We start from the raw sequence: 24,344 nt of genomic DNA on the forward strand, positions 1-24,344 counted from the left end.
CAACTACCAATACAACACTATAAAAGTTCAGTTTAGTCAATGATTGGTCTGGCAAAAATGCCAGAGGAATTCTGCCTCTCGAGTTCCACATTGTGAAACAGCCAGCCAGGGCCTGCGTGAGCGTTATGCTGATGTGAGGAATGGCAAATTCCTTGCAAAACGCTTGTTTTTTTCCACTGCCAAATATGGTATCGAACTCCCTCTGCAGTGAGATAGCTATGTGGTCACATCACTCTGTGTGTTCTGCAAAAGGGCATCTTCAAGGCAATTGGTGATTTTACACCAAACTCAACATTTTCACACAACATATTGTGTATGTATGGCATTAGTATAGCAAATAGTTAGTATTGAACCTCTTATTAAAGAATTATGTATCATCATGTCACTGCATTAGGCTTTAACATCTTCTTTTAAAATTTGGCCACAACACTCAACAAGCTATTAATACGAACAAATCCTTTGGCCTCACCACCAAAACAAATGGAGTACATTTGGAATGCTGTGACCCCTGTTGGGAGCGCTCCTCTGGGAAATACAGAGTGGGCGGACCTTCCTGTGGGAGAAAACACTGCTCTCTGGATTAGTCAAACGCCTCCGGTTTCATCACAATATTTTACAGTCTTGCTAACAGCTTTACAGAAACCTGTTGCGCATGCATGGCTTCAATACATGACAGAAGGCTGTTAAACTCTCCTGTCTCAGACTAAGGGATTATGTTGTGAGGTGCCTTTTGTGGTACTGATGTATTCTCTGTTTTTCCATGTCAATAGTCATTATTTCGTACATTTATTTCCATTCCCAGCTTCTCTACACCCCCAACAAGAAAGTTGTCAGAGGCTTGTACAACCGTAGTGATTTTGTTATGCATATTAACTGTCACAGGGTGCTGCCTCATTGGACAGCCTCTGCGTTCAGCTTTTGTTCATATATGGGGCACAATGGAAGGGAAGGGGCGCCTTTTCCCCTGACCATGGCTACTATGATAATGTGTGGTGAGTTAAGAATGGACCCGTGAATGCAGCCCCTATGAACAGGCGTCAGAGCCTTCTCAGGGTCCTCAATACCCAGCACCCCCCACTCTCCACACCCCCCTATCCCATCACTGACTTCAAGCAACATCTGCTCCCCTCCCCGTCATCACCATAGCAACCACTCCACACGTGCAGACGAGAGCTATAGGCCTATCTGTGTTGACTGAAAACACAGCCAAAAACTCATACGGAAGTGATAAAATAGTCTGGTGGTGTCTTGTAGTTTCACACACACTATCTTTATGATTTGTGTCTAACTTGAAAAATGACTTCACGAATGATATTATGAATGTCACTCTGGCCCCATGAAAAGCCCCACTGACCCATCAGTAACGAGCTGTATTGGCATTAGCCCTTTTAAGCCATGAGAAATTTAGCGGCTCATTGTAGCTGTTTTAAAGGGGTATGTCACTATTTTGGGGCTTAATACAGTTAAAATCGTTGGCCAGGGTTTATATAGGTGGTAAAGTGTCTTATTTTTAAAGTGAGCCGTTCTCTTGCTTCAAGACAAGTTAAAAGAGGGAGCATGTCGCTAAGCTAGTGAAAATCAATGGATCCGTGTAGCATACCCCTTTAAGTCTGTCTGTCACACCTCTGTGCTGCCGTAGGAGCTTGATGCTGCCGACATGGCAGCCCAACTCTACTCATGCTCATCAGCCAGTGCAATATGAGGAAGACTGCTTATCTTTTCAGTGAAATCTGTGTGTTTTATTTCACTCTCTATTTGTAGGGTGAATCCAGTATTAATAGGACCAAAGTAACCTATGAGTGACAGGTTCTCATTTCCTCTTTTGAGTTTGTTTTGTTCTGTTTTGTGTGTCTTGTGTTTTTGTCTTCTGTTGGGGTTTGTATCATTTGTAAAAAGAAAAGAGAAAAATGTAAAATAATGTATGGATTTGTTTTGACCACAGGAAGAACAGTGCTTCTATAAGAACAAAACTGATGTATTGTCTATAAAGCAATCAATCAATCAAATCTTTTCACTGAAGATCTCTTTTATCTTTTACCTGACATGTTTCGACGGTATAGCTTCCGTCCTAACACTTAGACATAATGACATAATCATACATCTCTTAGCTTCTATTAATAGTCTTAGACAGCGGTATGCAAACGGGAAGAATTTGATGATTTACTTTAAAACAGCACATTGTCCAGACTGATAGATTTTAGTGTTAGCAAATTTTGTTATAATTAAAGGGACACTGTGCAGGAAATGGTCAAAAAGGGTACAGCAACTACGTATGCTGCTCATTGAAACTGGGCTGCCAATAGCCAAATTTGATCTTTACATGAAAGTTGTCTAAGTAATAAACAAGTATTTTCTAGTATGGTCCAAGTAGAGTCATTTTTGTAGATAAAAAGGGGTATTTTTGGAAATTCAAAATGGTCGACCATGGAGAAGATCTCCCTTTTCATGTAAGAAAAGTGCAATTTCCCCAGTCATAATGAATACTTAGAATTTGATGGTGGTGGCAAGTATTCATGAAAAAGGTAACATTAGTGAATGGGCAGCATGGATTCTGGAAATAAACAACTAAAAATCTCACACAGTGTCCCTTTAAATCAGATGTATTTAGTAAAAAAAAAAATTACTGTAATAAACAATCCTATGCATGCCAAAGCGATTGACCAAAAATTTTATTTACAATGTTATTACAAATGCCCCATTCATCATCGGACTGCGCTATTTGTTTGTTTTCTATTATACTTTCAAAAGTAGTCCACAAACAGTTTTAGCAGTCATTTTTTTGAAAAACAAAATCATGACAACAAAATATCTGTATCTACTGTAGTCTATATAACGGTGCCGAGTGCTCTCCAAGTGCTCTCCGAGTGTAGATCTGATTCTCCTAAATGTAAGCAGCGGTGACCTTCGACCTCTGGGCGTGGCAGCTCAATGTAAACGCGTTTTGGCATTTGGTGAGTCACAGCAGAAAGTCCCCGAGGCCAGAGGAGGAGGGAACATGAAGTCATCAGTGCAGGGGGGTGTCGGGGGGTGGGCTCCATCTGACCAGAGAAGTGATGTGTCACTCTACTCAGAGTGAATGATCAGCCACCACAATAGTAAACCAAAGGAGCCTTTCCTGGAAGGACCCTCACTTGGTCACTTAGCCAGTGCTGTATTGTGTAATCCTATGCGGGGGTCAAAGACGTGCAAAATGTCATTGTCATTCAGTGTAACGGATACCTTCTGCTCACTGTAACTGTAATAAAACATGATTTTTATTAAATTGTTTCAAGTGAATGGATGACAGCCGAGGCCTTCATGAATTCACTGGAAAAAATAAATAAATAAAAAGAGTCATGTTTTTTACTGTTACAGTCAGCAGAAGGTATCCGTGACACTGAATGACAATGTCATTTTGCACGTCTTTGACCCGCATACATGTACAGTAAATCGCCGTTTTCCAACATGTTACTTCACAGTGTTTTGTATCTGAAATTCTTTCTCTCTCTCTCTCTCTCTCTCTCTCTCTCTCTCTCTCTCTCTCTCTCTCTCTCTCTATCTCTCCATCTCTCTCTTTGTCCATTTATCATCCCATTAGTGATTCATCCTTAATAAGCCCCTCCTCCTCTGCTGGTTAGTGGGCGGGGCAATGTCGAGGCCCTAATTAATTAATGATGTGTGTGTGTGTGTGTGTGTGTGTCTGTGTGTGTGTGTGTGTGTCTGTGTGCGTGTGTGTGTGTGTGTGTGTGTGTGTGTGTGTGTGTGTGTGTGTGTGTGTGTGTGTGTGTGTGTGTGTGTGTGTGTGTGTGTGTGTGTGTGTGTGTGTCCATTCTCCAGGCATCTGCCAGCTCTGTTTGGCCAGCCCCAGCCCTGGGGACAACCTCACCACTTCAAACCTCATCACACAGCTTCTGGTACTGCACAACACAATACAGCCACGACTCTCCCTTGACAGTAAATCCCAAAGCTGATGTGGTTTCCTGTACTGCAAACAGAGTGCATCCCACATGTCCGCCTTCAAATTGTTTCTCTCAATACAATACAAGAAGTGCATGTTTGCAGTTTCATCTCATTTTAATTTTCCGTGGGAGTTCAAGAAATATAATTAAATTATTGCAGCCAAGTGTTGTTTTCCCATGAGATTTGTATGTTTTCCCAGGAAGGTCAGTCGAGCTTGAGATACCCTGTGAAGTATAAACAAGCAGTCTCCTCCGTACTATTTCCATGAGGGAAGTTGGTGTTACAAAATGCCGGTAGAGTTATAAATGTCTGTATGAGAAAGGTGTTATGAAAACTTACAACAGCAGATGACTTGGTTTCAGCATTATCACGGCAGTACAGTATGCACACAAGATGTATGTAAATATGGATGTATAAGATAATCATACTTAGCAGCAGACATCATGCAGCGTTTTTATGGTGGAATGTCTTAAAGGTTACATTGCTATAGATGTAAATGTAGTCTAAAATAGCTATATTTCTAAAAAAAAAAAAAATCATGTCGGACTATGTAACAATACAAAGTTGTAGCAGACAAATTCTTTGGGCCTGTTCAGTATTCATCGATTACCATTCTGCTGGGAATGACGTGACATCCTAAGCGCTTTCCCTCTGGCTTAAGTCAGAGGTGATCCCCACCTTTGTTGCTCTCTGACAGGCCTGCTCATGTCGTGGCTTGTCCTTTGTGTGATGGGCTGATCTGTTCTCTAAGCCAGTGTTTCTCAACCTTTTTTTAGGCGAGGCACCCTTTCAATTCATGAAAAATCTCAAGGCACCCCAAACCAACAAGCTGTAAAATGGCATTGCATCCGATACCACACAAGCTTAGAAAAGTAACACATTTGGAGATGTCACACAACCTACGTTCGAAGTTGCAACTTTATCTCAGACAGGCTATGTGCAGGCCATACTGGGGCGACCTAAATTTACTATATTGTGCGTAAATGGTACATGAAAGATTCCACTAAGTATTAATTTATTAATTTAGATAAATATGTGTTATATTACATAATTTATTTATGTATTTAGGTCAAATTCACATATCGTCAGCCACGGGGGGCGTGAGGCACCCCAGGGTGCCACGGCACCCCGGTTGAGAAACGCTGCTCTAAGCCTTGTATCTGAAGGCCCTCGCCATCTCTATAATGTGGATTCTCTCATGCTGGGACAGCTACAAATATGCAGAGGTGAACAAACCAGTGTGAGAAAGTAGAAATACAGTAATGCATTCCCACTGGCTGTGTTTTAAATGCATTTCATTTCAGCTTATTTTGGACGGAGAGTTAAGTCAATCAGGATCAGCAGGTTCAGAGAAGTCTTTTGTCTGATTTTTACTTCCTAAAGGTTAGATGTCTGTTGAGTCACTTGGGTAACCCCTAGAAATAAACTTACATAATGTAGTCTTGTACACTGTGTGCAGAATTATTAGGCAAACATGTTTTTTGACCATATTGTCCATTATATGAATATTTTCCGCCACCAACCTCTATGGACATGAACACCTATTGGATTTAAGCATTCCAGGTCATGCATATTTGTATATTAAAAGATGGCGTGATCGAAGGAGCCCAATACCCTATATCAGGTGTGCATAATTATTAGGCAACTTTGTTTTCCTCTGTGAAAATAGGCCACAAAAGAGATCTAACAAACTCTGAAAAGTCTATAAACAATTTTGAAGTCTTCCAGAGGGATGTGGCTGTCTTGAAATTGCCCAGATATTGGTCATATCCATCTAATGCACCGTTACGAAGCCATCAGTGTCACATGCATTGTGCTCACAAAGTAACTGCCGGATTGAGAAGAATTGAAGGTCAAACTACCACAAAATTATTACCCTGCAGCGCTGTTATATTCCAGAACTGAAACCTACATCGAGTGTCCAGAAGAACATTGTATTCAGCACTCAGAGACATGACCATGGTAAAACAGGTTGAAACCTGAAGACCACTCAACAAGAAACGCATGTCAAGACTGGGTCAAGAAAGGTCTTTAGACAATTTTGTCAATGGTTTTATGAACTTGTGAAAGTGACTGTTAATGGACCAGATCGATGAGCCCATGGCTAGATCGGTAATGTGCACACTCAGTGTGAGTTCTACTCACATGCCAGCAGAATACTGCATAAATACCATTGTCTTCTTGAAAGTTGCAAACTTTTCCCTCACAGATCCAGCTATGGGCTCATCCACCCTGTCTGTCAATAGTCACTTTCACCAGTCCATAATACCTTCGAAAACTCTGTCCTAGGGTATTTCTTGACCCAGTCTTGACTTAATTAACTTGTTAAATGGTTGTCTGGTGTCATCCCTTCTTACCTTTGCTATGTCTCTGAGTGCTCAACAATCTGTTCTTCTGGACACCTGATGTAAGTTTGCATTCTGGAATATGATAGCACTGCAGGGTAATACTTTTCTTGTAGTTTCACCTTAAATTCTTCTCATTTTATGGCAGTGACATTTCATGTGAGACTGATGACTTTGTAACGGTGCATTTGATACTTCTGTGCTAACGTGACCAATGTCTTGCCAATTTCAAGAGACCCACGTCCCCCTGGAAGACTTCAAAATTGTTCATAGACTTTTCAGAATTTGTTAGATCTATTTTGTGGCCCATTTTCCCAGAAGAAAGCAAAGTTGCCTAATAATTATGCACACCAGATATTGGGTGTTGGGCTCCTTTGATCACACCCCATCTTATTATACACATATGCATGTTCTGGAATGCTTAAATCCAATAGGTTTTCATATTCATAAAGGTTGATGGCGGAAAAAACGCATAAAATGTACAATATGGTCAAAAAACATGTTTGCCTAATAATTCTGCACACAGTGTAGTCTTGTATTAAAGATGCACAGTGTACTATTTTTAGTAGTTTATTTCCAGAATCCATGCTGACCATTCATAAATGTTAGCTTTTTTCATGAACACTTACCATCCCCATCAAATTCTAAGTTTTCATTATAACTGGGAAAATTGCACTTTTCATACATGAAAAGGGGGATCTTCTCCATGGTCCGCCATTTTGAATTTCCAGAAATAGACCTTTTTAGCTGCTAAAAACATACTGTGCTTTGGTCATACTAGTAATTATTAGTTTATCGCCCAGTACAGTAAGATCAAATTTGGCAATAGACAGCAAAGTTTGAATGATCAGCATAGTTGCATAGTTGCAATACCTACTCTGGCCACCATCTTACACAGTGCACCTTTAAGCATCTGTGTTTTTTTTTTAACTACACTCAAACCAATTGACTGAGTATGGATTCTATTCTTCAAGTTAAAAACCCCTCAGATGGCCCTGCTGTGGACTAAAGGTAGGGCACTGGGTTACTACGCCTGTGACCCGGGTTCGAGTTCAGCCCAGGTCATTTGCCGATCCTCCTCCCGTCTCTCTCTCCCACTCACTTCCTGTCACCTCTAATGCTGTCCTATTGATATAAAGGCTAAAATGCCCCTAAATGTATATATATATATTATATATTATAGTATATACTGTATATAAAAAACCCTTAGGGCCTACCATAGCGCTAATGGTAGGGCACTCGACAGCAGCTACGTGGCTGACCCGGGTTCAATTCCGACCCTTCCCCGTCTCTCTCCCCACTCGCTTCCTCTCCACGTCTTCACTCTCCTGTCTCAAATAAAGGCAAAAAGCCCAAAAAAAAAACCCTCAGATACAGGCTATGCCATCTAGCACCACATTTACAGCTTCTGAGTCACTAAGGAATTAAGGGGCTGTGTGTGTGTGCATCTCTGTCTCAGGGCAGTGTCCCTATTTAGCAGTATGTGCAAAGGCTTCCTGTCTCTATCTGTAAGGAGGTCAAGAGTCCAGAGGGCCATTTATGCTGGACCAAATATAGGTGATTGTAGTCATCTTTAAAACACGTCATTTCAAATTTAATGCATGATAAAATTAGATCAGACCCGGCACAACAAACTGTCCATTGTAATGAGAGCCAACAAGCAGTAGCCAAATGCCACTTAAAGAAAAGGAGAAGAGTGCAGGCCTACATAATAGTGACGGGCAAACTGAAAGGATTTCATTTTGTCTTGCTGTCGCCAATCCTCACTGTGTGTGTGTGTGTGTGTGTGTGTGTGTGTGTGTGTGTGTGTGTGTGTGTGTGTGTGTGTGTGTGTGTGTGTGTGTGTGTGTGTGTGTGTGTGTGTGTGTGTGTGTGTGTGTGTGTGTGTGAGTCTGTGTCTGTGTCTGTGTCTGTGTCTGCGTCTGCGTGTTTGTGACTAGAGAGAGAACACCTGTCTGCTGCCATGGCAACAGGGAGAAAGAGGGGAGATCTGAGCAGATCTGAGCAGAGCAGCTTCAGCGTGCATGCAAACACTGAGCCAGCCTTCTGAGCGAGCAAATATTTCACCATACACAGACGGCACGGCACGCAAGCAAGCAAGCCAGCAAGCTGCAGCTATTACTGACTGCTGTCACTTGTGTCACTTCCTCTTCTGCGCTCCCAGTGTAGGTGCATCTTCAGCCCACTTCCTGTCGAGCTTAATCTCACATAGGCAAGCTGTGACATTTGGCCCTTTAGGTGCTTACATCAGTACTTACTCAGTGCACATTTCATTTCTGAATTTGCCCAATTTAAAAAGGATAATTTGCCCTATTTTAAAATTTAGATTTAGTAGGGACAATGCAGTGCATATCATTACAAACATGACATGGCAAGGCCATGATGATACAACTAAAAGGATAATTTGCCCTATTTAAAAGTAATAATTGCACAACAATTGCAAAAGTGATGTTGCATGCATGTTTTACTTAGATGTCCCAAATGAACATGACACAAAGGGGTGAGTCTGTCTGTTTGTCCTAAATTGGACAGATGCCTCCCTCAATACATGTACAGTAGGCCTACGCTTCTCCCTCTTTCTCCCTCTGTGGAGCCGGAGCATGAGGGGACTGAAAAGGCATCTGTGTCCCCTCCCTCCCGGGGGCTGCTGTCCACAGTCGGTCTAACGAGCGAGCAGCCGTCACAACACTGGCAGATGGCCGCTCCGCTCGCTCGCCACTCGTGGCCAAATTCATCACAATCCCTTTCTCAGTGTGCCTGGCGTGGCGTTCGCATCGCTTTCAGCATGGCTCTTAGCTCAGCAGCAGTGGAGGCGGCCGGGCCAGCAGCATAGCAGCCCCCCCCCCTTTCCTGTCTCGCCCCCAATGCAGGCGCAAGTACACAGTAAAAGGCAACATCAGTGTTAATTTAACACTCAGAGATTAACATCAACACTATTCGTGTGAAAATCGTCTCATTAACACTATAGACATTTTTTTACTGTGTATCTATTTATGCTCCAAAGAAAAGCGTTCACCAGAAAGGGGAAACAGGACAGAAAGTGTAACAAAAAAACACCAGAGCAGTTCAAGGAAATGAACTAGCAAAAACATGTTTATATTTTAATCCATCATCATTTTATAGCTAATACTTGTCCTTTAAGCCCTTTTGTTGAGGCCGTGTGATAGGAACAAAGTTTACACATGGTGACACAAGAGAGACATTGAACAGGCTGGGTGGGCCGGGCGACACGTGAAGCAACATGGGCTTGGAGCATCTGCTTGTGTGAATGGCCAGATTCATACTGTGCCAAGTCTAATGTGGCTATGTATAGTAGCTGGTGTCGTAGTAGCTTCAGTCCCATTTATTTATTTAAAAAAAAAGGATCATACAAAACTATTAGTGATTTGACAAATAAATCCCCTTATACAGTTGTTCATATTGGGTATTCTCGTAATTTTTTTTGCTACAATATTGCTTGAAGGGTAGTGGTGGAGTGGTTATTTCTCAACAGCCTGTTGGTGGGCAACATCACGTTGTCTTTCAGTTAGAGGATAGTGCAGTAAGTGCCAAAACAGACAGGGCTGTCTTTGGTTGCCATGGTAAGGCTGTGGCCCAAGACATTTTGAATCAAGTAATAGGCCCATTTGTTATGTGTCCATAATGTCCTCTCTCTTTTCTGTCTGTCTCCGTCTCTGTCTCGGTCTCTGTCTCTGTCTCTATCTCTATCTCTGTCTCTATCTCTGTCTCTGTCTCTGTCTCTGTCTCTGTCTCTGTCTATGTGTGTGTTGTAGAGTGGGCTGTGTGATGCAGCTGTGACTGCTTGGTCCAGTCAAAGGAGAGTCCCACGTTGGGCATGAAAGCCCCAGTGATCCTTTGAAGTCCTCTCAGTCTGGCTCTTTATGTTGCCATCTTTCTTTCGCTTCACTTTCGTTCTCCGTACCATTTTCTTGCCAACGCATGCACTCTCTAAAACCCTGTTGTTGTTGCTATTGTAACTCTGTTTGGGATTGCGCAATAAAGTCCTGTCATCTCAGTCTCAATCCAGGCAGACTACAGCAGCAGTGTGATGTGAACGTCAACATTGTCTGGCTTCATACGTGTATTTGGAGCAGTTGAACACAAAGGATTAAGGGAAGTCGGCCTTTTCAAGCGAATCCATTTGAACCCTGCCCTTTTACTACTAAGTGTATTGTTACTGCCTCAGCCCAGCTGTTGTGTTGAGACGCTCTGCTGGTGTGAAGGCTGGCTGCATAAGTAAGTTATGTAATGTAGAGAGAGAGAGAGAGAGAGAGAGAGAGAGAGAGAGAGAGAGAGAGAGAGAGAGAGAGAGATTGCAGCTGCATCCTTATCGCAGGCGAAAAAGGAAGCAGTGTTGTGGTTGTCAAACATACATACAGTATATGCTTTTGTCCTAAACTAAGAGGTAAGGTAGGTGATGTGTGCGTCACAGAATACACAAATTCACTCTTGTGTCCTTTTCACAACCTAGACAACCAGTTTTTTATGCTTGGGCAACAAATCTCACATCTGTGTATGTCAAGTAGGCGGCCTACAGAACATTGCTCTATTCTTCCTGTTTGCCCACATGAATGGAAGTAGTCGAGGTGTCTCAGTCCTCCACAACAAGTGCACATTTGATACAAAGGATATTTTCTTGCATAAATGGGAGACGTTTTATATCTGTTTCCTCTTCATCAGCACCATGACGGTGGCTTTCACACTGTGAGCTTGCTGGTACACTAAACGGTTTTAACTCGCCCGGTATAGCCCCACTCCTGCTGAACAATGGATTTCTTACAGACACGGTCGCGGTCACTGTCACTCCGTGGCACATCTCGCCAAGGATTTGTTTACTTTCTGATGTCATCTATTTATTGTAGTTCATCGGTGTCATGCTCGTCATGGGTCTGTTTGTTGGGCCCCACGGCATGAGTGACACATTCACTCGGTCACTTCACCTCAGCAGAGCCAGGGGGATGAGGTGTGGTGAACAGCAGTGAATGAATGTAAATTCTGCGGCCTGCGGCACAATGCGGCCTGCGGCACAATGCCCATTCCTGTCTCATTCTAATGCCAGAAACCAGAATGATCCGCCGGACTGTTTTTCAGGCTTGAATTACGAAGGCTGAGACAAGTGTCAAGTGACAAATTTCTGGATGTTTTTTTTCCTACTGACCGCTTCATAACACGTTTAACAGGATTCTGTCTCTGAAGCGAGTCATTTGGGCTCTGTTTTGTGTGGTAGTAAAAGCTCAGTGGGAGAGCTAGCTGGTGGAGCTCGGCACTGCTGCAGGTGTAGGCCTACCGGGCCCTCTGACAGGGGAGGCAAAGGCCAGGGGTGGAAAGTGACTAATTACATTTACTCTAGTATTGTAATTGACTAACTTTTATCAGTACTCTACAATTATCGGGGAAAAGAAACATTGGAATTCTTGAGAGGAAAGATCATTAAAAGTAACTGAGTACTTTTACTCAAATTACGTTTTAAGTGAAGTACTTTTTACTTTTACTTGAGTCGATTTTCAGATAGGTACTTTCACTTTTTGCTTTTGGTAAAGTAAAGGCACTTTTACTTGAGTACAAATGTTCTGTACTTTCCACCTCTGGCGAGGGCTGTAGCCAGGGCTCAGAGAGAGCCAGAGGTGCTTTGCCACTTGCTTGTCTCTTTGGATTAGTCTCAGGGCCCAGACTGTGTACCTGTCAGGCCTCGTTTCAGTGCAGCGCATCAGTGGAGCAGAGTCAGGGGCACACATACAGCCCGCACAGCAGAGAATCAAGCTGCTCTGTGCTCAACTTCTTTTCAAATGAAACCTTTCATTATTACAGTTACATGTGACATGAATGGCTATCTTTACAATCCTACAAAAATGCAAGAATAAGAGCAAACAGAAGAATGAATGACCGAGGGAAAAAAAAGAGACTTGTGTGTGCTGGGAAAGATGGGGAAGAATGGACTAGAAAAGAAGGCGACGGAGCCATAGCAGTGGCGGGGGTAGCGTGGCATTGTGTCTGGGTCAGCTGACCGGCTGGCTGGCTGCAACATCCGTAGCCCAGTCGGAGGCAGCGTGAAGGGGTGGCTCCTGTGCCGAGTGCTCAGAACAATAGCAGCGGCTGGAGAGCAGCTGAGAGGAAGGAAGGCCTCGGGGGTTGGAGGCAGAAAAAAGGGAGACAGGAATTTCATGATGACTTATCCAGGGAGGTGCAACAGTACCCTTAGGTCATTTTGACCAGATATGTAGCCCCCACATTGCCTTAAGGCTGGCTGGGCAACAGGAAGGTGATACGCAGAGTTCTGAACAGAGCATTCTCAAATCATGTCAAAAACATGACCGAAAACAAATCCAAACAGCTACCAAGGGACAAGTGTAGGCCTATTTTCCTGGGGTCTTAATACCAGAGTTATTACAACCTGTTCAATGTCCTCAGAAAAGCTAGACTGATATTTAAATACTGATGTGCCGTAGTCTGTTGGAAGACTATGTGCAAAAAAGCCAAATGCTACTAGAAAAATCTTTACCACAAAGTAGAGACTTTGACTCTTGCATGGGTCAGGTCATACCAGTTTGGAAAGGGAAACACCTGAAACCATTTTTTTTTTTTTTTGCAAGACCAGAGTAACAAAGTCTTACTGAGCTCAACTCAGAAACCTCTACATAGGCCAAGAAAGCTGATCCTGACAATCCAGATTTAAGGAGACAAATAGTTATAAAATGTGCAAGTTATCCTTTCCATTGAAACTGAAACTGTTAGACATTAGCCACTCCAACTGGATTTCCTCACAATGGCTTTCCTCTGAGAGACCAATTAAGGCTTACTTAAATTTACCTTTTAATGCGGTTAAAGAAATGTACAAACTCAGAACTATACAGGTTTACTCATTTATTTTTGCATATCAAAACAATTTTGTGCATTCCAATATTTAAACTTATACAAAAAAAAAAAAAAACCAACAACACTGCATGACTCGATGGCATTTTTTGTTATCAGCCACCAACACTCCAGATGTTAAGAGCATGGGTCCCTGGACATGTTAGCCACACTTTAGCCCCTCCCCTTACTGCCTCTAGAGACCAGAAGCAGACAAGGGGACACAGATAGCACAACGTTGATGGCGACTGAAGAGACATCGAAACTGGTGGCACCTCTGCTCTTTAGGTGCGCAATCGCAACCTTCTCCTTCGCAGTTTAAAGGGGCTTAGGGGTCAGGCATATGGGGAGCTGTAGGCCTACAGTCATCTGCATGTGTCCAATCCAATCACAATGCAAACTCACGTTTCCATTACAAAGTTAAAGAGCAAAAAGTGGTGAAAAAGGCAATGCTTGTGGAATGTACAGTGCATAAAGTGGAGGCCAGGAGCTCATGACGATGCCGCTTTCTCCTGTTCGATGGCTGTGAAGAAAGAATACTCGAAATTAGATGATGCACACCAACATGAAATTGCATGGAAAACCACATGATGCTGTTAACAAGTTCGACAATGCCATATATGGCCAGGTACTATAGAGTTCTCCTTACTTTCTTTAGATGGCAGAGGATTCTTCTCCTGCGTCTCAGTCTTCTTCAGCTTGGTCTTGTCAAAGCTGGTGACCTCCTCCAGATTAGGTTTGTCAGACATGATTGCTGTGTTCCTAAGTAGACACATCAATCGACAATTTAGAGATTATATGAGGTAACTGACCAAAAGGGCATTTCAAGGAAACAAAGCCTAACATCCAAAGACAACCATGAGTACAGAGGCCTTTACTTCAGGTGCACTGGGTGAGCCCAGTTTCTCCCAATTAGTGCGTGAAACCGCGCCCATTACAAGGGACCTACCAAATCAGACTTTGTGGGCGAATCCTCACTTTATAAATGATCATCGTGGTAAGATCATCGTTTAGGGATGGATACAACGGTGAGAGGCTGCATTTGTAACTGATCATGCAAAGTCTACTTGTAGCATCTATCTTGGCTGAAACATTCAGTGGTATGAAACCACCGCCCATCCCTGCGTCACACAAACTGATTTCTCCAACGGCAAATAATCTGATAAGCAGAGAATATGCAAACTAATAAAAAAACACATAAAACCTGCCCTCAAAGAGTTGACATCTTGTCCTACAGTTGAACCCAAGTCAAATTATTTACATGATTTGTGCAGTCACCGTTTGTCTGCAAACGAACAAAGACCACAGTCTGGTCTTGGGTTAAAACACGGGACGTTTTCTATGCGATTGGCAACGCTAAAATAATTGTGCGTACGTTCTAAACTACTCGTAGGCGAGTTTAATACCCAAATCAACCTTAAATTAGAGATTAGCCAAACATAAATTCAGCACCTTAATAAGCGTAAAATCACATTCTTTTGCGTGCACGCATTGTGAACAGCATCCTTTGACAGCAGACCAAACGGTTACATTTCAAAGCAAGGGTTACTTCACTTATCATCTGAATAGCATTGCATTTCTTTCGGGAAAGACGTGAAATAAATTCTTACCGGATTTTACGAGACAACGATAAATTTTGATCCAGGTGGTGTGGCGTTGTGAAGCACATGCAGCGCAATCAGAGAATATATACTGCGTAATATGCAAATTTGCCATGACGCAGAAGTCGTCTTCAGAATTTACCCCGGAATTTGATGGTGCTGCATAGCCTACATCTACTTTGTTCTGACTCATATGAAATGAATGAAAGTTCTTCGCTGGCCTCACACTTACAAGTGAATGGGAATTTATTATTTGGAAAGGCACCACAGTTAAAACTAATTCAAGGGGGACGTCGTTGTTACATTCATTGTCAGAGTGAAACGCTGTGCGTGTGCGACACCAGGTGGACATTGGAAACCATGAACACCAAACTAAAACTTATGTCCACATCATGGCTGAGAAGGGGTCATCCTCTCCGGGACTTGAGGGTAAGCTTCACATAGGCAGCCGGCCTATTATTATTAAAAAGTTTGTTAACATGCCACCGGGAAATTGCATCATGCCCCATTGCAACAATGTTATCGTCGTAGCTATAGTATAAGACGAGTGTGTGATAAGGGATTCCTCTAGCCACTTAATGTGTAGCCCTTGTCCCTGTAGGTCTACTGCAGTATCAAAACTGCAGTTATGCCTACTGCAGAGCAGAGTAGTGCAATATTGGCAAACAACAACTAATCTTGGGCGTTGTTGTGTAGGTGGTTTTTAACACCCCCAATGATGTGAAAGTTGCAAGAGCAGAGGTGGGCAATTCGGCATGTTTCAGGGAAGGTCCCTCAGTATGGCACTATTGCATCCCATCTCTCTCTCTCTCTCTCTCTCTCTCTCTCTCTCTCTCTCTCTCTCTCTCTCTCTCTCTCTCTCTCTCTCTCTCTCTCTCTCTCTCTCTCTCCACACACACACACACACACACACACACACACACACACACACACACACACACACACACACACACACCATTGACAGCACGTTTTACTTGCTATGACTATTTCTATGCATGTGATGAATAAAACTAATTATGCTTATACCTGTAAGCTTGTAATTTCTCACACAATTAAATGAAGAGCAGAAATTTTGACTTCTGTCCCCCAAATTAGGTTGCCTACCACGTTCACTCTTTATTCACCCACAGGCTTATAATTGGTTCCACGGTTATCTTTCCAACAAATAAATTCATCAGTGAAATCATGTGTTGGTGCTGTAAGTTTGGAACAGGGTGCAATGCAATTGCAGGGTGCATTTTTAAAAAAATATATATAATTAAAACATTAAATAACGAGAATCATTTCAAGACAAAGACTGAAAAACATTATTTAGATAAAAGTGAAACGATTCATTAAATCGCCCATCCACCTCCATGACTAAGGTACCCGGAACATGCTGCCCCCTTACACGGGTGAGGCATGAATGCAATTTCGTAGTGTGCAGTGAACACTGTGTGTGGAGTGCTGTGTCGCATTTTGAAACATAATGCCAAGGTCTATTATGAGCAGTCATGTCTTTTGTAAACCACATAGTAACCCCCTACATCCCTCAACATGCAAAAATGCAATGTAATGTAAAACAACTGTCATCTTAAGTAACAAATGCTGTGATGGAGTGACTAGGGATGGCGAAAATTGAAAAAACTCTTAACCGGCTACTGAGACTCGTTAACCGGTTAACCGGTAATCTTAAATTATACAACGTTCGCGTGCCTGATATGCACAGGACTGATTTTATTTTTCACATAAGCCTTTTTTTTTGCTGCGCAGAGAGGACCTGCCATGTCCAGCCACTGATGCCAGATGGAAAATGCTGAATTATTGTATACTAAAACCTACAAATTATCGTTTTTTGGAGCTTTGTGGGAGAAAATTATTATTATAATTATTATTATTATTATTACAACCGGTTAAAGTTGATCCGTTCGACTATCGGTTAAACGGTTACCGGTTAACATCCCTAGGAGTGACCATCACTAGGGTTGTGGGTGTGTTCTGACTGTCACGCCAATGAGCCTGGCTCTTTGGTGTAGCGGTCATAGCCCCAGTTTAGTATCCTGATGGGGTTCAAGTCCCGGTGGGGCAACTCCCCTTTGCTACAAATGGTGTCAGAAGTGTGAGGGCTACCGTGAGGCCATCAGAAGCGTACCCAATGTGTGTGAGCCGTAATTCCATGTGAAGGACCCACAGGAGTGGTGACCCCGGTACGGGGGAGCCCTGTGATGGGTGGTTGTGTGAGGGACATGATTGTGTGAAGCACACAGGTGCACTTCCTGAAGGGGAAGGCAGTGTGATGGAGGGACCATCACAAGGGTTGTGGGTGTGTTCTGAGTGTCACGCCAATGAGCCTTGCTCTTTGGTGTAGCGGTCAGATCCCCAATTTAGTAACCGGAGGGCCTGGGTTCAAGTCCCGGCAGTGAAACTCTACTCTCCTTCGCTACAAATGCCCTCCTGGAAAATGGTTCCACCTCTGACTTTTCTTAAGTGCTGCCTTTCCATACAGGAGAATTTTAGAGGGTGGCGAACAGATGATAAGATTTAAATTATTTCTTTCTTTCAAAGACTTGAAAACAGAACAACAGACGAAAATAGGTGTAAAAAACATATTGCATAACTCTATGACATGTTGGCAACGTACGCTTCAACTTACGTGTATTGTTCACTCAAAATAATTCAAAATACAGCCATTAATGTCTCAAAATATACCCACAAACGTGAGTACATCCCTATGTTAAAAGTACTGTAGTTCAGTAGTTACAGTACATGTTGACATACTTGCATCTTTTGGTGAAATTCAGCTTCCCAATGTTGATGCCATTCATGCAGCCCCAAACCATGTCAGTCCCACTACCATGCTTAACTTCAAGCACGAGGCACTTCTCTTTCTATTACTCACTTGGTTACCACCACACAATGCTTGACACCATCTAAAACAAGTTAATTTATCTTGGTGCCATCAGATGACATGAAATGGTTCCAGTAATCCACATTAGTCCTTAGTTTGTCTCTGACGAGACCAGGATAAACAAAGTTTGCTTTAGATGGTGTCAAGCATGTGTGGTAGTAGCCAAGTGAGTAGTACAAAGAAAAGTTGGAATAGTGGAACAGACATAGTTTTGGGTTGCAGGAATGCTGTCAACATTTGGAAAGCTGAATTTCTCCAACATATGCATGCCAACATGCATTGTGTTTACTGAAGCAGACCATAATCATCTCTATGGGATTTTAACATAGGGGTTTTCTGACTTTTGTAGGTACGTTCTGTGACATTAATGGCTGTATTTTGAATTATTTGGAGTGAACAATAAATTGAATCAGCTATTTAAGTTGTACACTGGCTAATTTTCATTGTGTCAAAGTGAATGTCTTTAATGTTGTCCCAGCAATAAATATACTACAAATCGAAATGTGAGGGATGTACTCACTTCTGCGACACACTCAATAACAACAACAACAACAACAATATATATATATATATATATTTATCTTAATGAAATGTTTTCTGAAAGTGCTGGTTATCAAGTGCTTAGATGTAAGAGTCTTAGAAGTGCTTTCTTGATCCCCAGAGGGAAATTAAGGTGTCAAGCTTACACGAATACACATAATGCCCATATGACCATTTCAAGACACACATTAGACAAGAAAAACGGGCAAGAAAAAATGCAATTGTGAAAAACAGGTGAGGAAAAATTGCAGTTGTGAAAAACATATCTTCAGAGTTGAGGTCAAGATGTAGCCTACCTGTTATCAGTACAGTTATCAGTTGGTAATCATTTTATTTTAGAAGGTATTGGTATTTATCTAGCAAATTGCCTCGAAATTGCATTTGCATTTGTCCTGAATGTGAAGTTTGAAAACCAATATTAAATAAAAAGCCAAAGACACATATTCACCATGAATTTGATTTTATTTATCTATTTACAAATATTTTTTAATTTCATTTTTATTTTATTTTTTAAAACAAATCATTCGGTATTAATAGTACAAGTAGATCAGGGGTATCTTATAACAAATCTCTCCAGAATGATTAGGTCTCAACCAGGGGAAGGAGATTGAGTCTACCCAGGGGTGTGGTTAAAGGGGGGTAAAGAATGACTGAGTCACCAGGGGCCCATGTATATAGGGGGCCCACACATAGTCTGATTTATGACGGTATTTTGATGGGTCGATCCATTGGAGCTGATTGTAACTGTACATGGGGCCCAAATTTTGCTGCTAATACGCCCCTGAACCTACCATACTCTTGTCAACACTTTCCTCCAATGGCTTTGTCACTAAAGTATCGTGCATACACCTTGCTGTACATAATCTTGTTGTCCACATGAATTGTGTTTCGCAGGCACTGCCAGAACCAAGGCTCGGCTGAGGGGTTGGTGGGCCATTGTAGAATGCTCTTCTGGCACAGTCTCCTCCTCAGCCGCATGAAGTGGGACTGCTGCAGAACGGGGTCGAGGAGCAGGAGCACGATCACGTCCACGTTGTCATCCAGCAGCCTCTGGTGAGCCAGGTACACAGCCATGCGGAAGTTTCCGCTCCTCACATAAGACTCCGTCAGCACAAACACTGTCTTGCGGCTCTGGTAGATGCTTTGGGTTAGGTTGTCCAGAACCGGTAGGCCCGGGGTCCAGTCGCGCTCCTCCAGACAGATGGGGGTGAGTTTGTCACCTGCCTCCTCAAGCTGCACCCGGAGGTGGTTCCAAACCCAGTCCGAAACCAGAGGGTCCTTGGTGTCATATGAAACAAAGGCATCATATATTGCGTCGGATGATTGAAGCGTGCGATAACCCCAGAGTTTTGCGCTGATGTAGTACCAAACGTAGGAGGCATCCCAGTAAAACAAATGCATAGTGGTAGATGTGAATAAAGTCAGGAGAATAAGGACGGTGGACACTGTGTATAGGACTAATGCTAAACTGTTGTTGCAATCATCTTTATCAAAATATATGATTGACTTGTGTTGTTTCTCTCCATTTTGTGCTGGACAGGTTACACTGGTGGCTAGTCTGGGAATGTTGATGGTGCTGTTTTCTATCCACAAAATGAAATCTAATAGTCCTCCATCACATGTGCACTGAAAGGGATTTCCTGACAGTTGCAGGGTTTTCAAAGAAATATTTTGGCCGGATGGGAACGTTTTGCTACTGAGTATACTAATCTTGTTTTTCATCAGACTAAGTTCTTGTAAACTCTTAGCGCCATTTACAAATCCGTCGGACAATGTTGATATTTTGTTGAAACTCAAGTCAAGGACGGTCAAAGCTGGAATGTATTTTGAAAGTTTTGAAGAGACAGAAGTCAGATCATTATGACTCAAATCTAAGTCTTGGAGATGTTGCAGGTAACGGAGGTCACTCCAATGAAAAATATTGAGCCTGTTATGATTTATGTACAGTCTTGTTATGTTAGGTGGCAAGTTTTCAAAAACCCCATGGGGTATCTTCACAATATCATTATATGACAGATCAAGGTGGGTCAAATTCAGAAGGTTTTTAAACAATTTAAAGTAGGTATTATCATTATCTTTCCACATAAGATTTAATCGATTATGGTTGAATTGCAGCTCATTTAGAGATGAGCTGTTCAGCTCTTTAGTTGTCAAACTGAAAATGGCATTTCCACTCAGATTCAAAACTCTTAACGTGGAAAGATTTTCCAAAAATGTAAAACTTTTTGTCACTCCGGCCACCAGAAAATAATGGGTATTATAACTGAGGTCCAAGACCTCCAAGTGCTTTAACTCAGAGAACGCAAATTCATATGCCAAGTCCACCTTATTATATGACAGGTCCAGGTAAGTCAGGTTTGGTAGGTAGGTGAATTCAGTACCATTCAGTGCAGCTGAAAAGCCATTTCTTGATAGATTGAGGCACAGGACATCACCAAACCTTTCAAACTGTTTAGACAACAGGAAGAACAGATTGTTTCTGCTAAGATCAAGGACCCGTCCTGTCTTGTAACACTCAGTCTTAATATAGCCATGTGACAGTTCAAAACTATAATCTTCCTCCCTTATGTAATCTCTAGGTACGAAGACATTTGATGACATGGCACCATTTGACGAAATAGCATTGCCTACAGATATTGGATGGAGCCTATTCTCTGAAAGGTATAGAAGTTTTAACTTAGGCAAGCTTGTAAATGCCTGGGACTCAGATAACATGATGAAATTCACTCCTAGATTCAGTACAGAAAGGTATGCTAAATTCTGCAGTGGTTCAAAGGTTTTGTCCTTAATTTCTTGAAAAACATAACCTTCAATATGTAACGTGTGCAGGGAAGCCAACTTTGAGAAGTGTTTTGATAGATTCAGTGTCTTTGGATAACTGTGTAACTCAAAGTTATATGACAAATCAAGTTTTTTCAGGGACGTTAAATTCACCAAGAAGCTCCCCTCAGCAATTGTATGTGCCAGAAAATTGAAGGAGAGGAAAAGATTAGTAAGATTACGCAGATTCTCAAACCAAGACTCACTCAGGGTGAGAAGAGAGTTCCCTGCTAGCTGCAACACATTCAATTTAGACAGAGTCCTAAATGCTTGGGGGTGAATTATAATCGATCCACGTTTGCATGGGACACAGCGGTATGGCGCGTTAAGGCATCGTGGACAGTTTCCTTGAATCTTCAAGGTGACCAAGTTGACAAAATCATTTTTGAAAATGAATTCAATTCTGTTTGAAGCAAGATCAAGCTCTGTAAGAGAAGGGGGCAGACCATGTGGCACCTCTGTTATGTTGTTGTAGGACAGGATTAGTCTTTGCAGATTGGTCAAGTTTGAAAAGGCGTTGTTTTCAACTCTGAATGTCCTGTTACATGGGTTTCCACTGAAACAGTTTTTGGAAAGGGATATTGTAGCCACATTTGCCATGCCAGAGAAGCTACTTTGACTGACATTGATGATTTTATTACTATCCAAGTAAATTTGTGTCAGGCTGGCTGGGAGATGTTTGGGTACCTCGTAAAGTGAAACATCAGAAATCCTCAAAACGTTTAACTTAGTCAGGTTCGAGAAGGCCCAGGTTGACAGATTTAATTGTCCATTCTTATAAATCCGATCAAGGTTCAGATACGTGAGGTTGTAAAAAGATGAATGTTTTTCGTCGGAAGCTGTGAAGTTGACTGCAGATACGTTCCCTATTTTGTTATCAGCCAAGATTAAAGAGGTGACATTTTTCCAGATTCCATCTGGTATTTTCCTTAGGCCTCGTCTTGAGCAGTCAAATGTAATCGTTTTGGCTGTGTCATTCTTCTCCACCTGACAGGGGACTTTCCTCAAATCCTTTGTGACAATAATACCCAATGTTGAAGTCATGCCAAGAGATACAAATAAGCATATTCCTGTTAACCAAAAGGTGGTGAATGCCTGTCAAAAGAGAAAAGACATGAAATGCTGAATTATTTTGAAATGTTATTGTTGATCTACAGAATTCAGAATATGTGTTAAAAAAAACTCAATGTTATATGGTATGTAATTACTAACCATTGTTTTAAAAAATATGATTAGATGGCAAAAAATACAATATTTATTGACAATGTTCAAAATATCCTGAAGAAGATGTAATCACACTCACCATGTCAGTGGCTATTAAAAAGCCCTCAGAGTTGGACAGACCAAACAGTGCTCTGTGAGACCTCCGCTCTGTGGGAACTGTGTCCTTTTGACTTGAATCTTAAGTGAGCATAGGTGTAGACAGATGAATGCTTCTGAGAGACTGTTTTCGCTTTACAGTGTTGCTGGTTAACAATAGGGAGATGAGTACTGTCAATCGTAACAAGGGAGGCACCATTTCCTGAAAGTCTTAAGAGGAAGCTCAATAGGCCTACTTACATTTCCCGTTTTGGATTGCATTTTGTTCTGGAAGTGCACTGTGTAATATTTTTAGTACCTTGCTGCCAGATATCCTGCTGCCCATTCACAAATGTTTAATTTTTCACAAACTTCACCATCAAATTCTATAGTATTCATTATGACTGGGAAATTGCTCATTTCATACATAAAAATGTGGATCTTCTCCATGTCCGCTATTCTGAATTTCCAAAAAAAATCATTTTTAGCTGCAAAATTTACTGTACTTTAGTCATGCAAATATAAAGTCATTATTTAGTAAATATTCATGAGCAAATCAAATTTGGCAATAGGCAGCACAGTTTCACTGAGCAGCATAGTTGCAATACCTACTCTGGCCACAATGCTACACAGTGCACTTTCAATTGTAAAAGGAAGCTGGAGGAATAAAAGCAAAAAGCAAAAAAAGGGCAAGCAAATGAAAGTAAAATCTGGCATGGTTGTCAGGCATTTGTTTGAATTTCTTGGATACAAAATAGTTTTTAATCAGTATATTTTTCATGTAACCATGACATCAAGATACAGTAGGAACAACAGCACTCAGAGATGACATCCTGGATCTCTGGCTAACACTAGTAGACCATGAGCCAGGGCTACCATACCTTAGCATAACTTACACAAATACACACAATGCCCATATTACCATTTCAAGACACATATACACAACAGAAAGGAAAAACAAAAGGACATGTATGTCCCCGGTTCTCTAAAGGAGAAGGAGAGAGACTACTCTCTCTACGGGAGGTGCTCATCGTATGAGACATCCACGGAACAAAATATAATCACTGGCGATAGGCAGGGTAGCTATGAGGCCCCTTCATTGCTGCTCCTCCGAACAGCAGAAAAGGGACGTGCCTGCACCCTTCCTCTTTCCACCATAGATCTCTGATCTTTCAGGACGAGAAGGGAACGATAGAGAGAAGTCTCTCTCATTCTCCTTCAGAGAAATGGGGACATAATAAATGCAGACAGAATCAAGCCCTTGAGAACAGTGGAGTCCCACAGGACACAGTCAGCAAAGGGGTCAAGCCCCTAACTCACACTCATGCCCGTCTAGCCTTGGATGGGCCACACCCATAAAGCCCACAGCTCTGGATGTGGGTTAGGTTAGGTTTCTTTATTAGTCTCCACGAAGGAGAAATTTGCTTTGGAGACAGGGAGGTTGCAGCATCATAAAAAAACACATAGAACACATAGGACACATGACACCAACACAGCAAAACAAACAACAGTAAAACAATAGAAGAAAAACAGTGTAGGCCTACATGCTCAGAAGCACTGGATGTCCTAACCCACTGCCCCTGACCCATCCAGTCCATACACGCCCCAACCCCCCCCCATGACACCTTAATTTCCCCCTGGGATCAATAAACGATACTCTACTCTACTCTATTCTACTCTACCCCCCCCCCCTCACACACACACACACACTCAGTACACCCCCCCATACACACACACACACACACACAGCTCAGTACCCCCCCCCACACACACACACCATCCTACAACCAACCCCACCTTCACCCTGCAATAAATAACTAGGTTACATCCGTTCCATAGTTTACATTAAAAAAATAAATAAAGATAAATAGTAAACACAGGGATACATTCATGTTTACATATCCCCCTCCCAGCTTTTACCCTAGTTTCCATCCCCACCAACAGTACCAACACTAGCTACAGAGGTCCATTTTGAAAGAGTTTTTTGAAAGAGTTCACCGCGGTCCTGGGAAAGCAGGTCTCTCCTCAAGGGTAGCTCCCAAGGCTCACCTGATTGATTTCTGC

General features: G+C 42.1%; 1 protein-coding gene and 1 long non-coding RNA gene across 2 annotated transcripts in view; one reads left to right on the top strand and one right to left on the bottom strand.

Annotated features, from left to right (window-relative positions):
* The window catches only part of LOC134460769 (uncharacterized), a 60,643-nt gene extending 56,559 nt beyond the window's left edge, over positions 1 to 4,084 (top strand). The window contains exon 4 of the long non-coding RNA XR_010037165.1: positions 3,817 to 4,084. This is a non-coding gene — a long non-coding RNA (uncharacterized LOC134460769). The remainder of the gene's footprint in view (positions 1 to 3,816) is intronic.
* Positions 4,085 to 13,130: 9,046 nt separating this feature from the next.
* On the bottom strand, positions 13,131 to 22,360 carry LOC134460466 (toll-like receptor 8). Its single transcript, XM_063212855.1, has 4 exons — positions 22,285 to 22,360; positions 18,970 to 22,076; positions 13,783 to 13,895; positions 13,131 to 13,656 (listed from the first exon to the last, which is right to left on the bottom strand). Exons 1-4 carry the CDS (start codon positions 22,285 to 22,287, stop codon positions 13,625 to 13,627), a joined length of 3,255 nt encoding a protein of 1,084 aa, XP_063068925.1. The 5' UTR covers positions 22,288 to 22,360; the 3' UTR covers positions 13,131 to 13,624.
* Between the last annotated feature and the right edge of the window lie 1,984 nt (positions 22,361 to 24,344).

Source organism: Engraulis encrasicolus, chromosome 13 (genome assembly GCF_034702125.1).
Source record: "Engraulis encrasicolus isolate BLACKSEA-1 chromosome 13, IST_EnEncr_1.0, whole genome shotgun sequence".
Taxonomy (NCBI): Eukaryota; Metazoa; Chordata; class Actinopteri; order Clupeiformes; family Engraulidae; genus Engraulis; species Engraulis encrasicolus.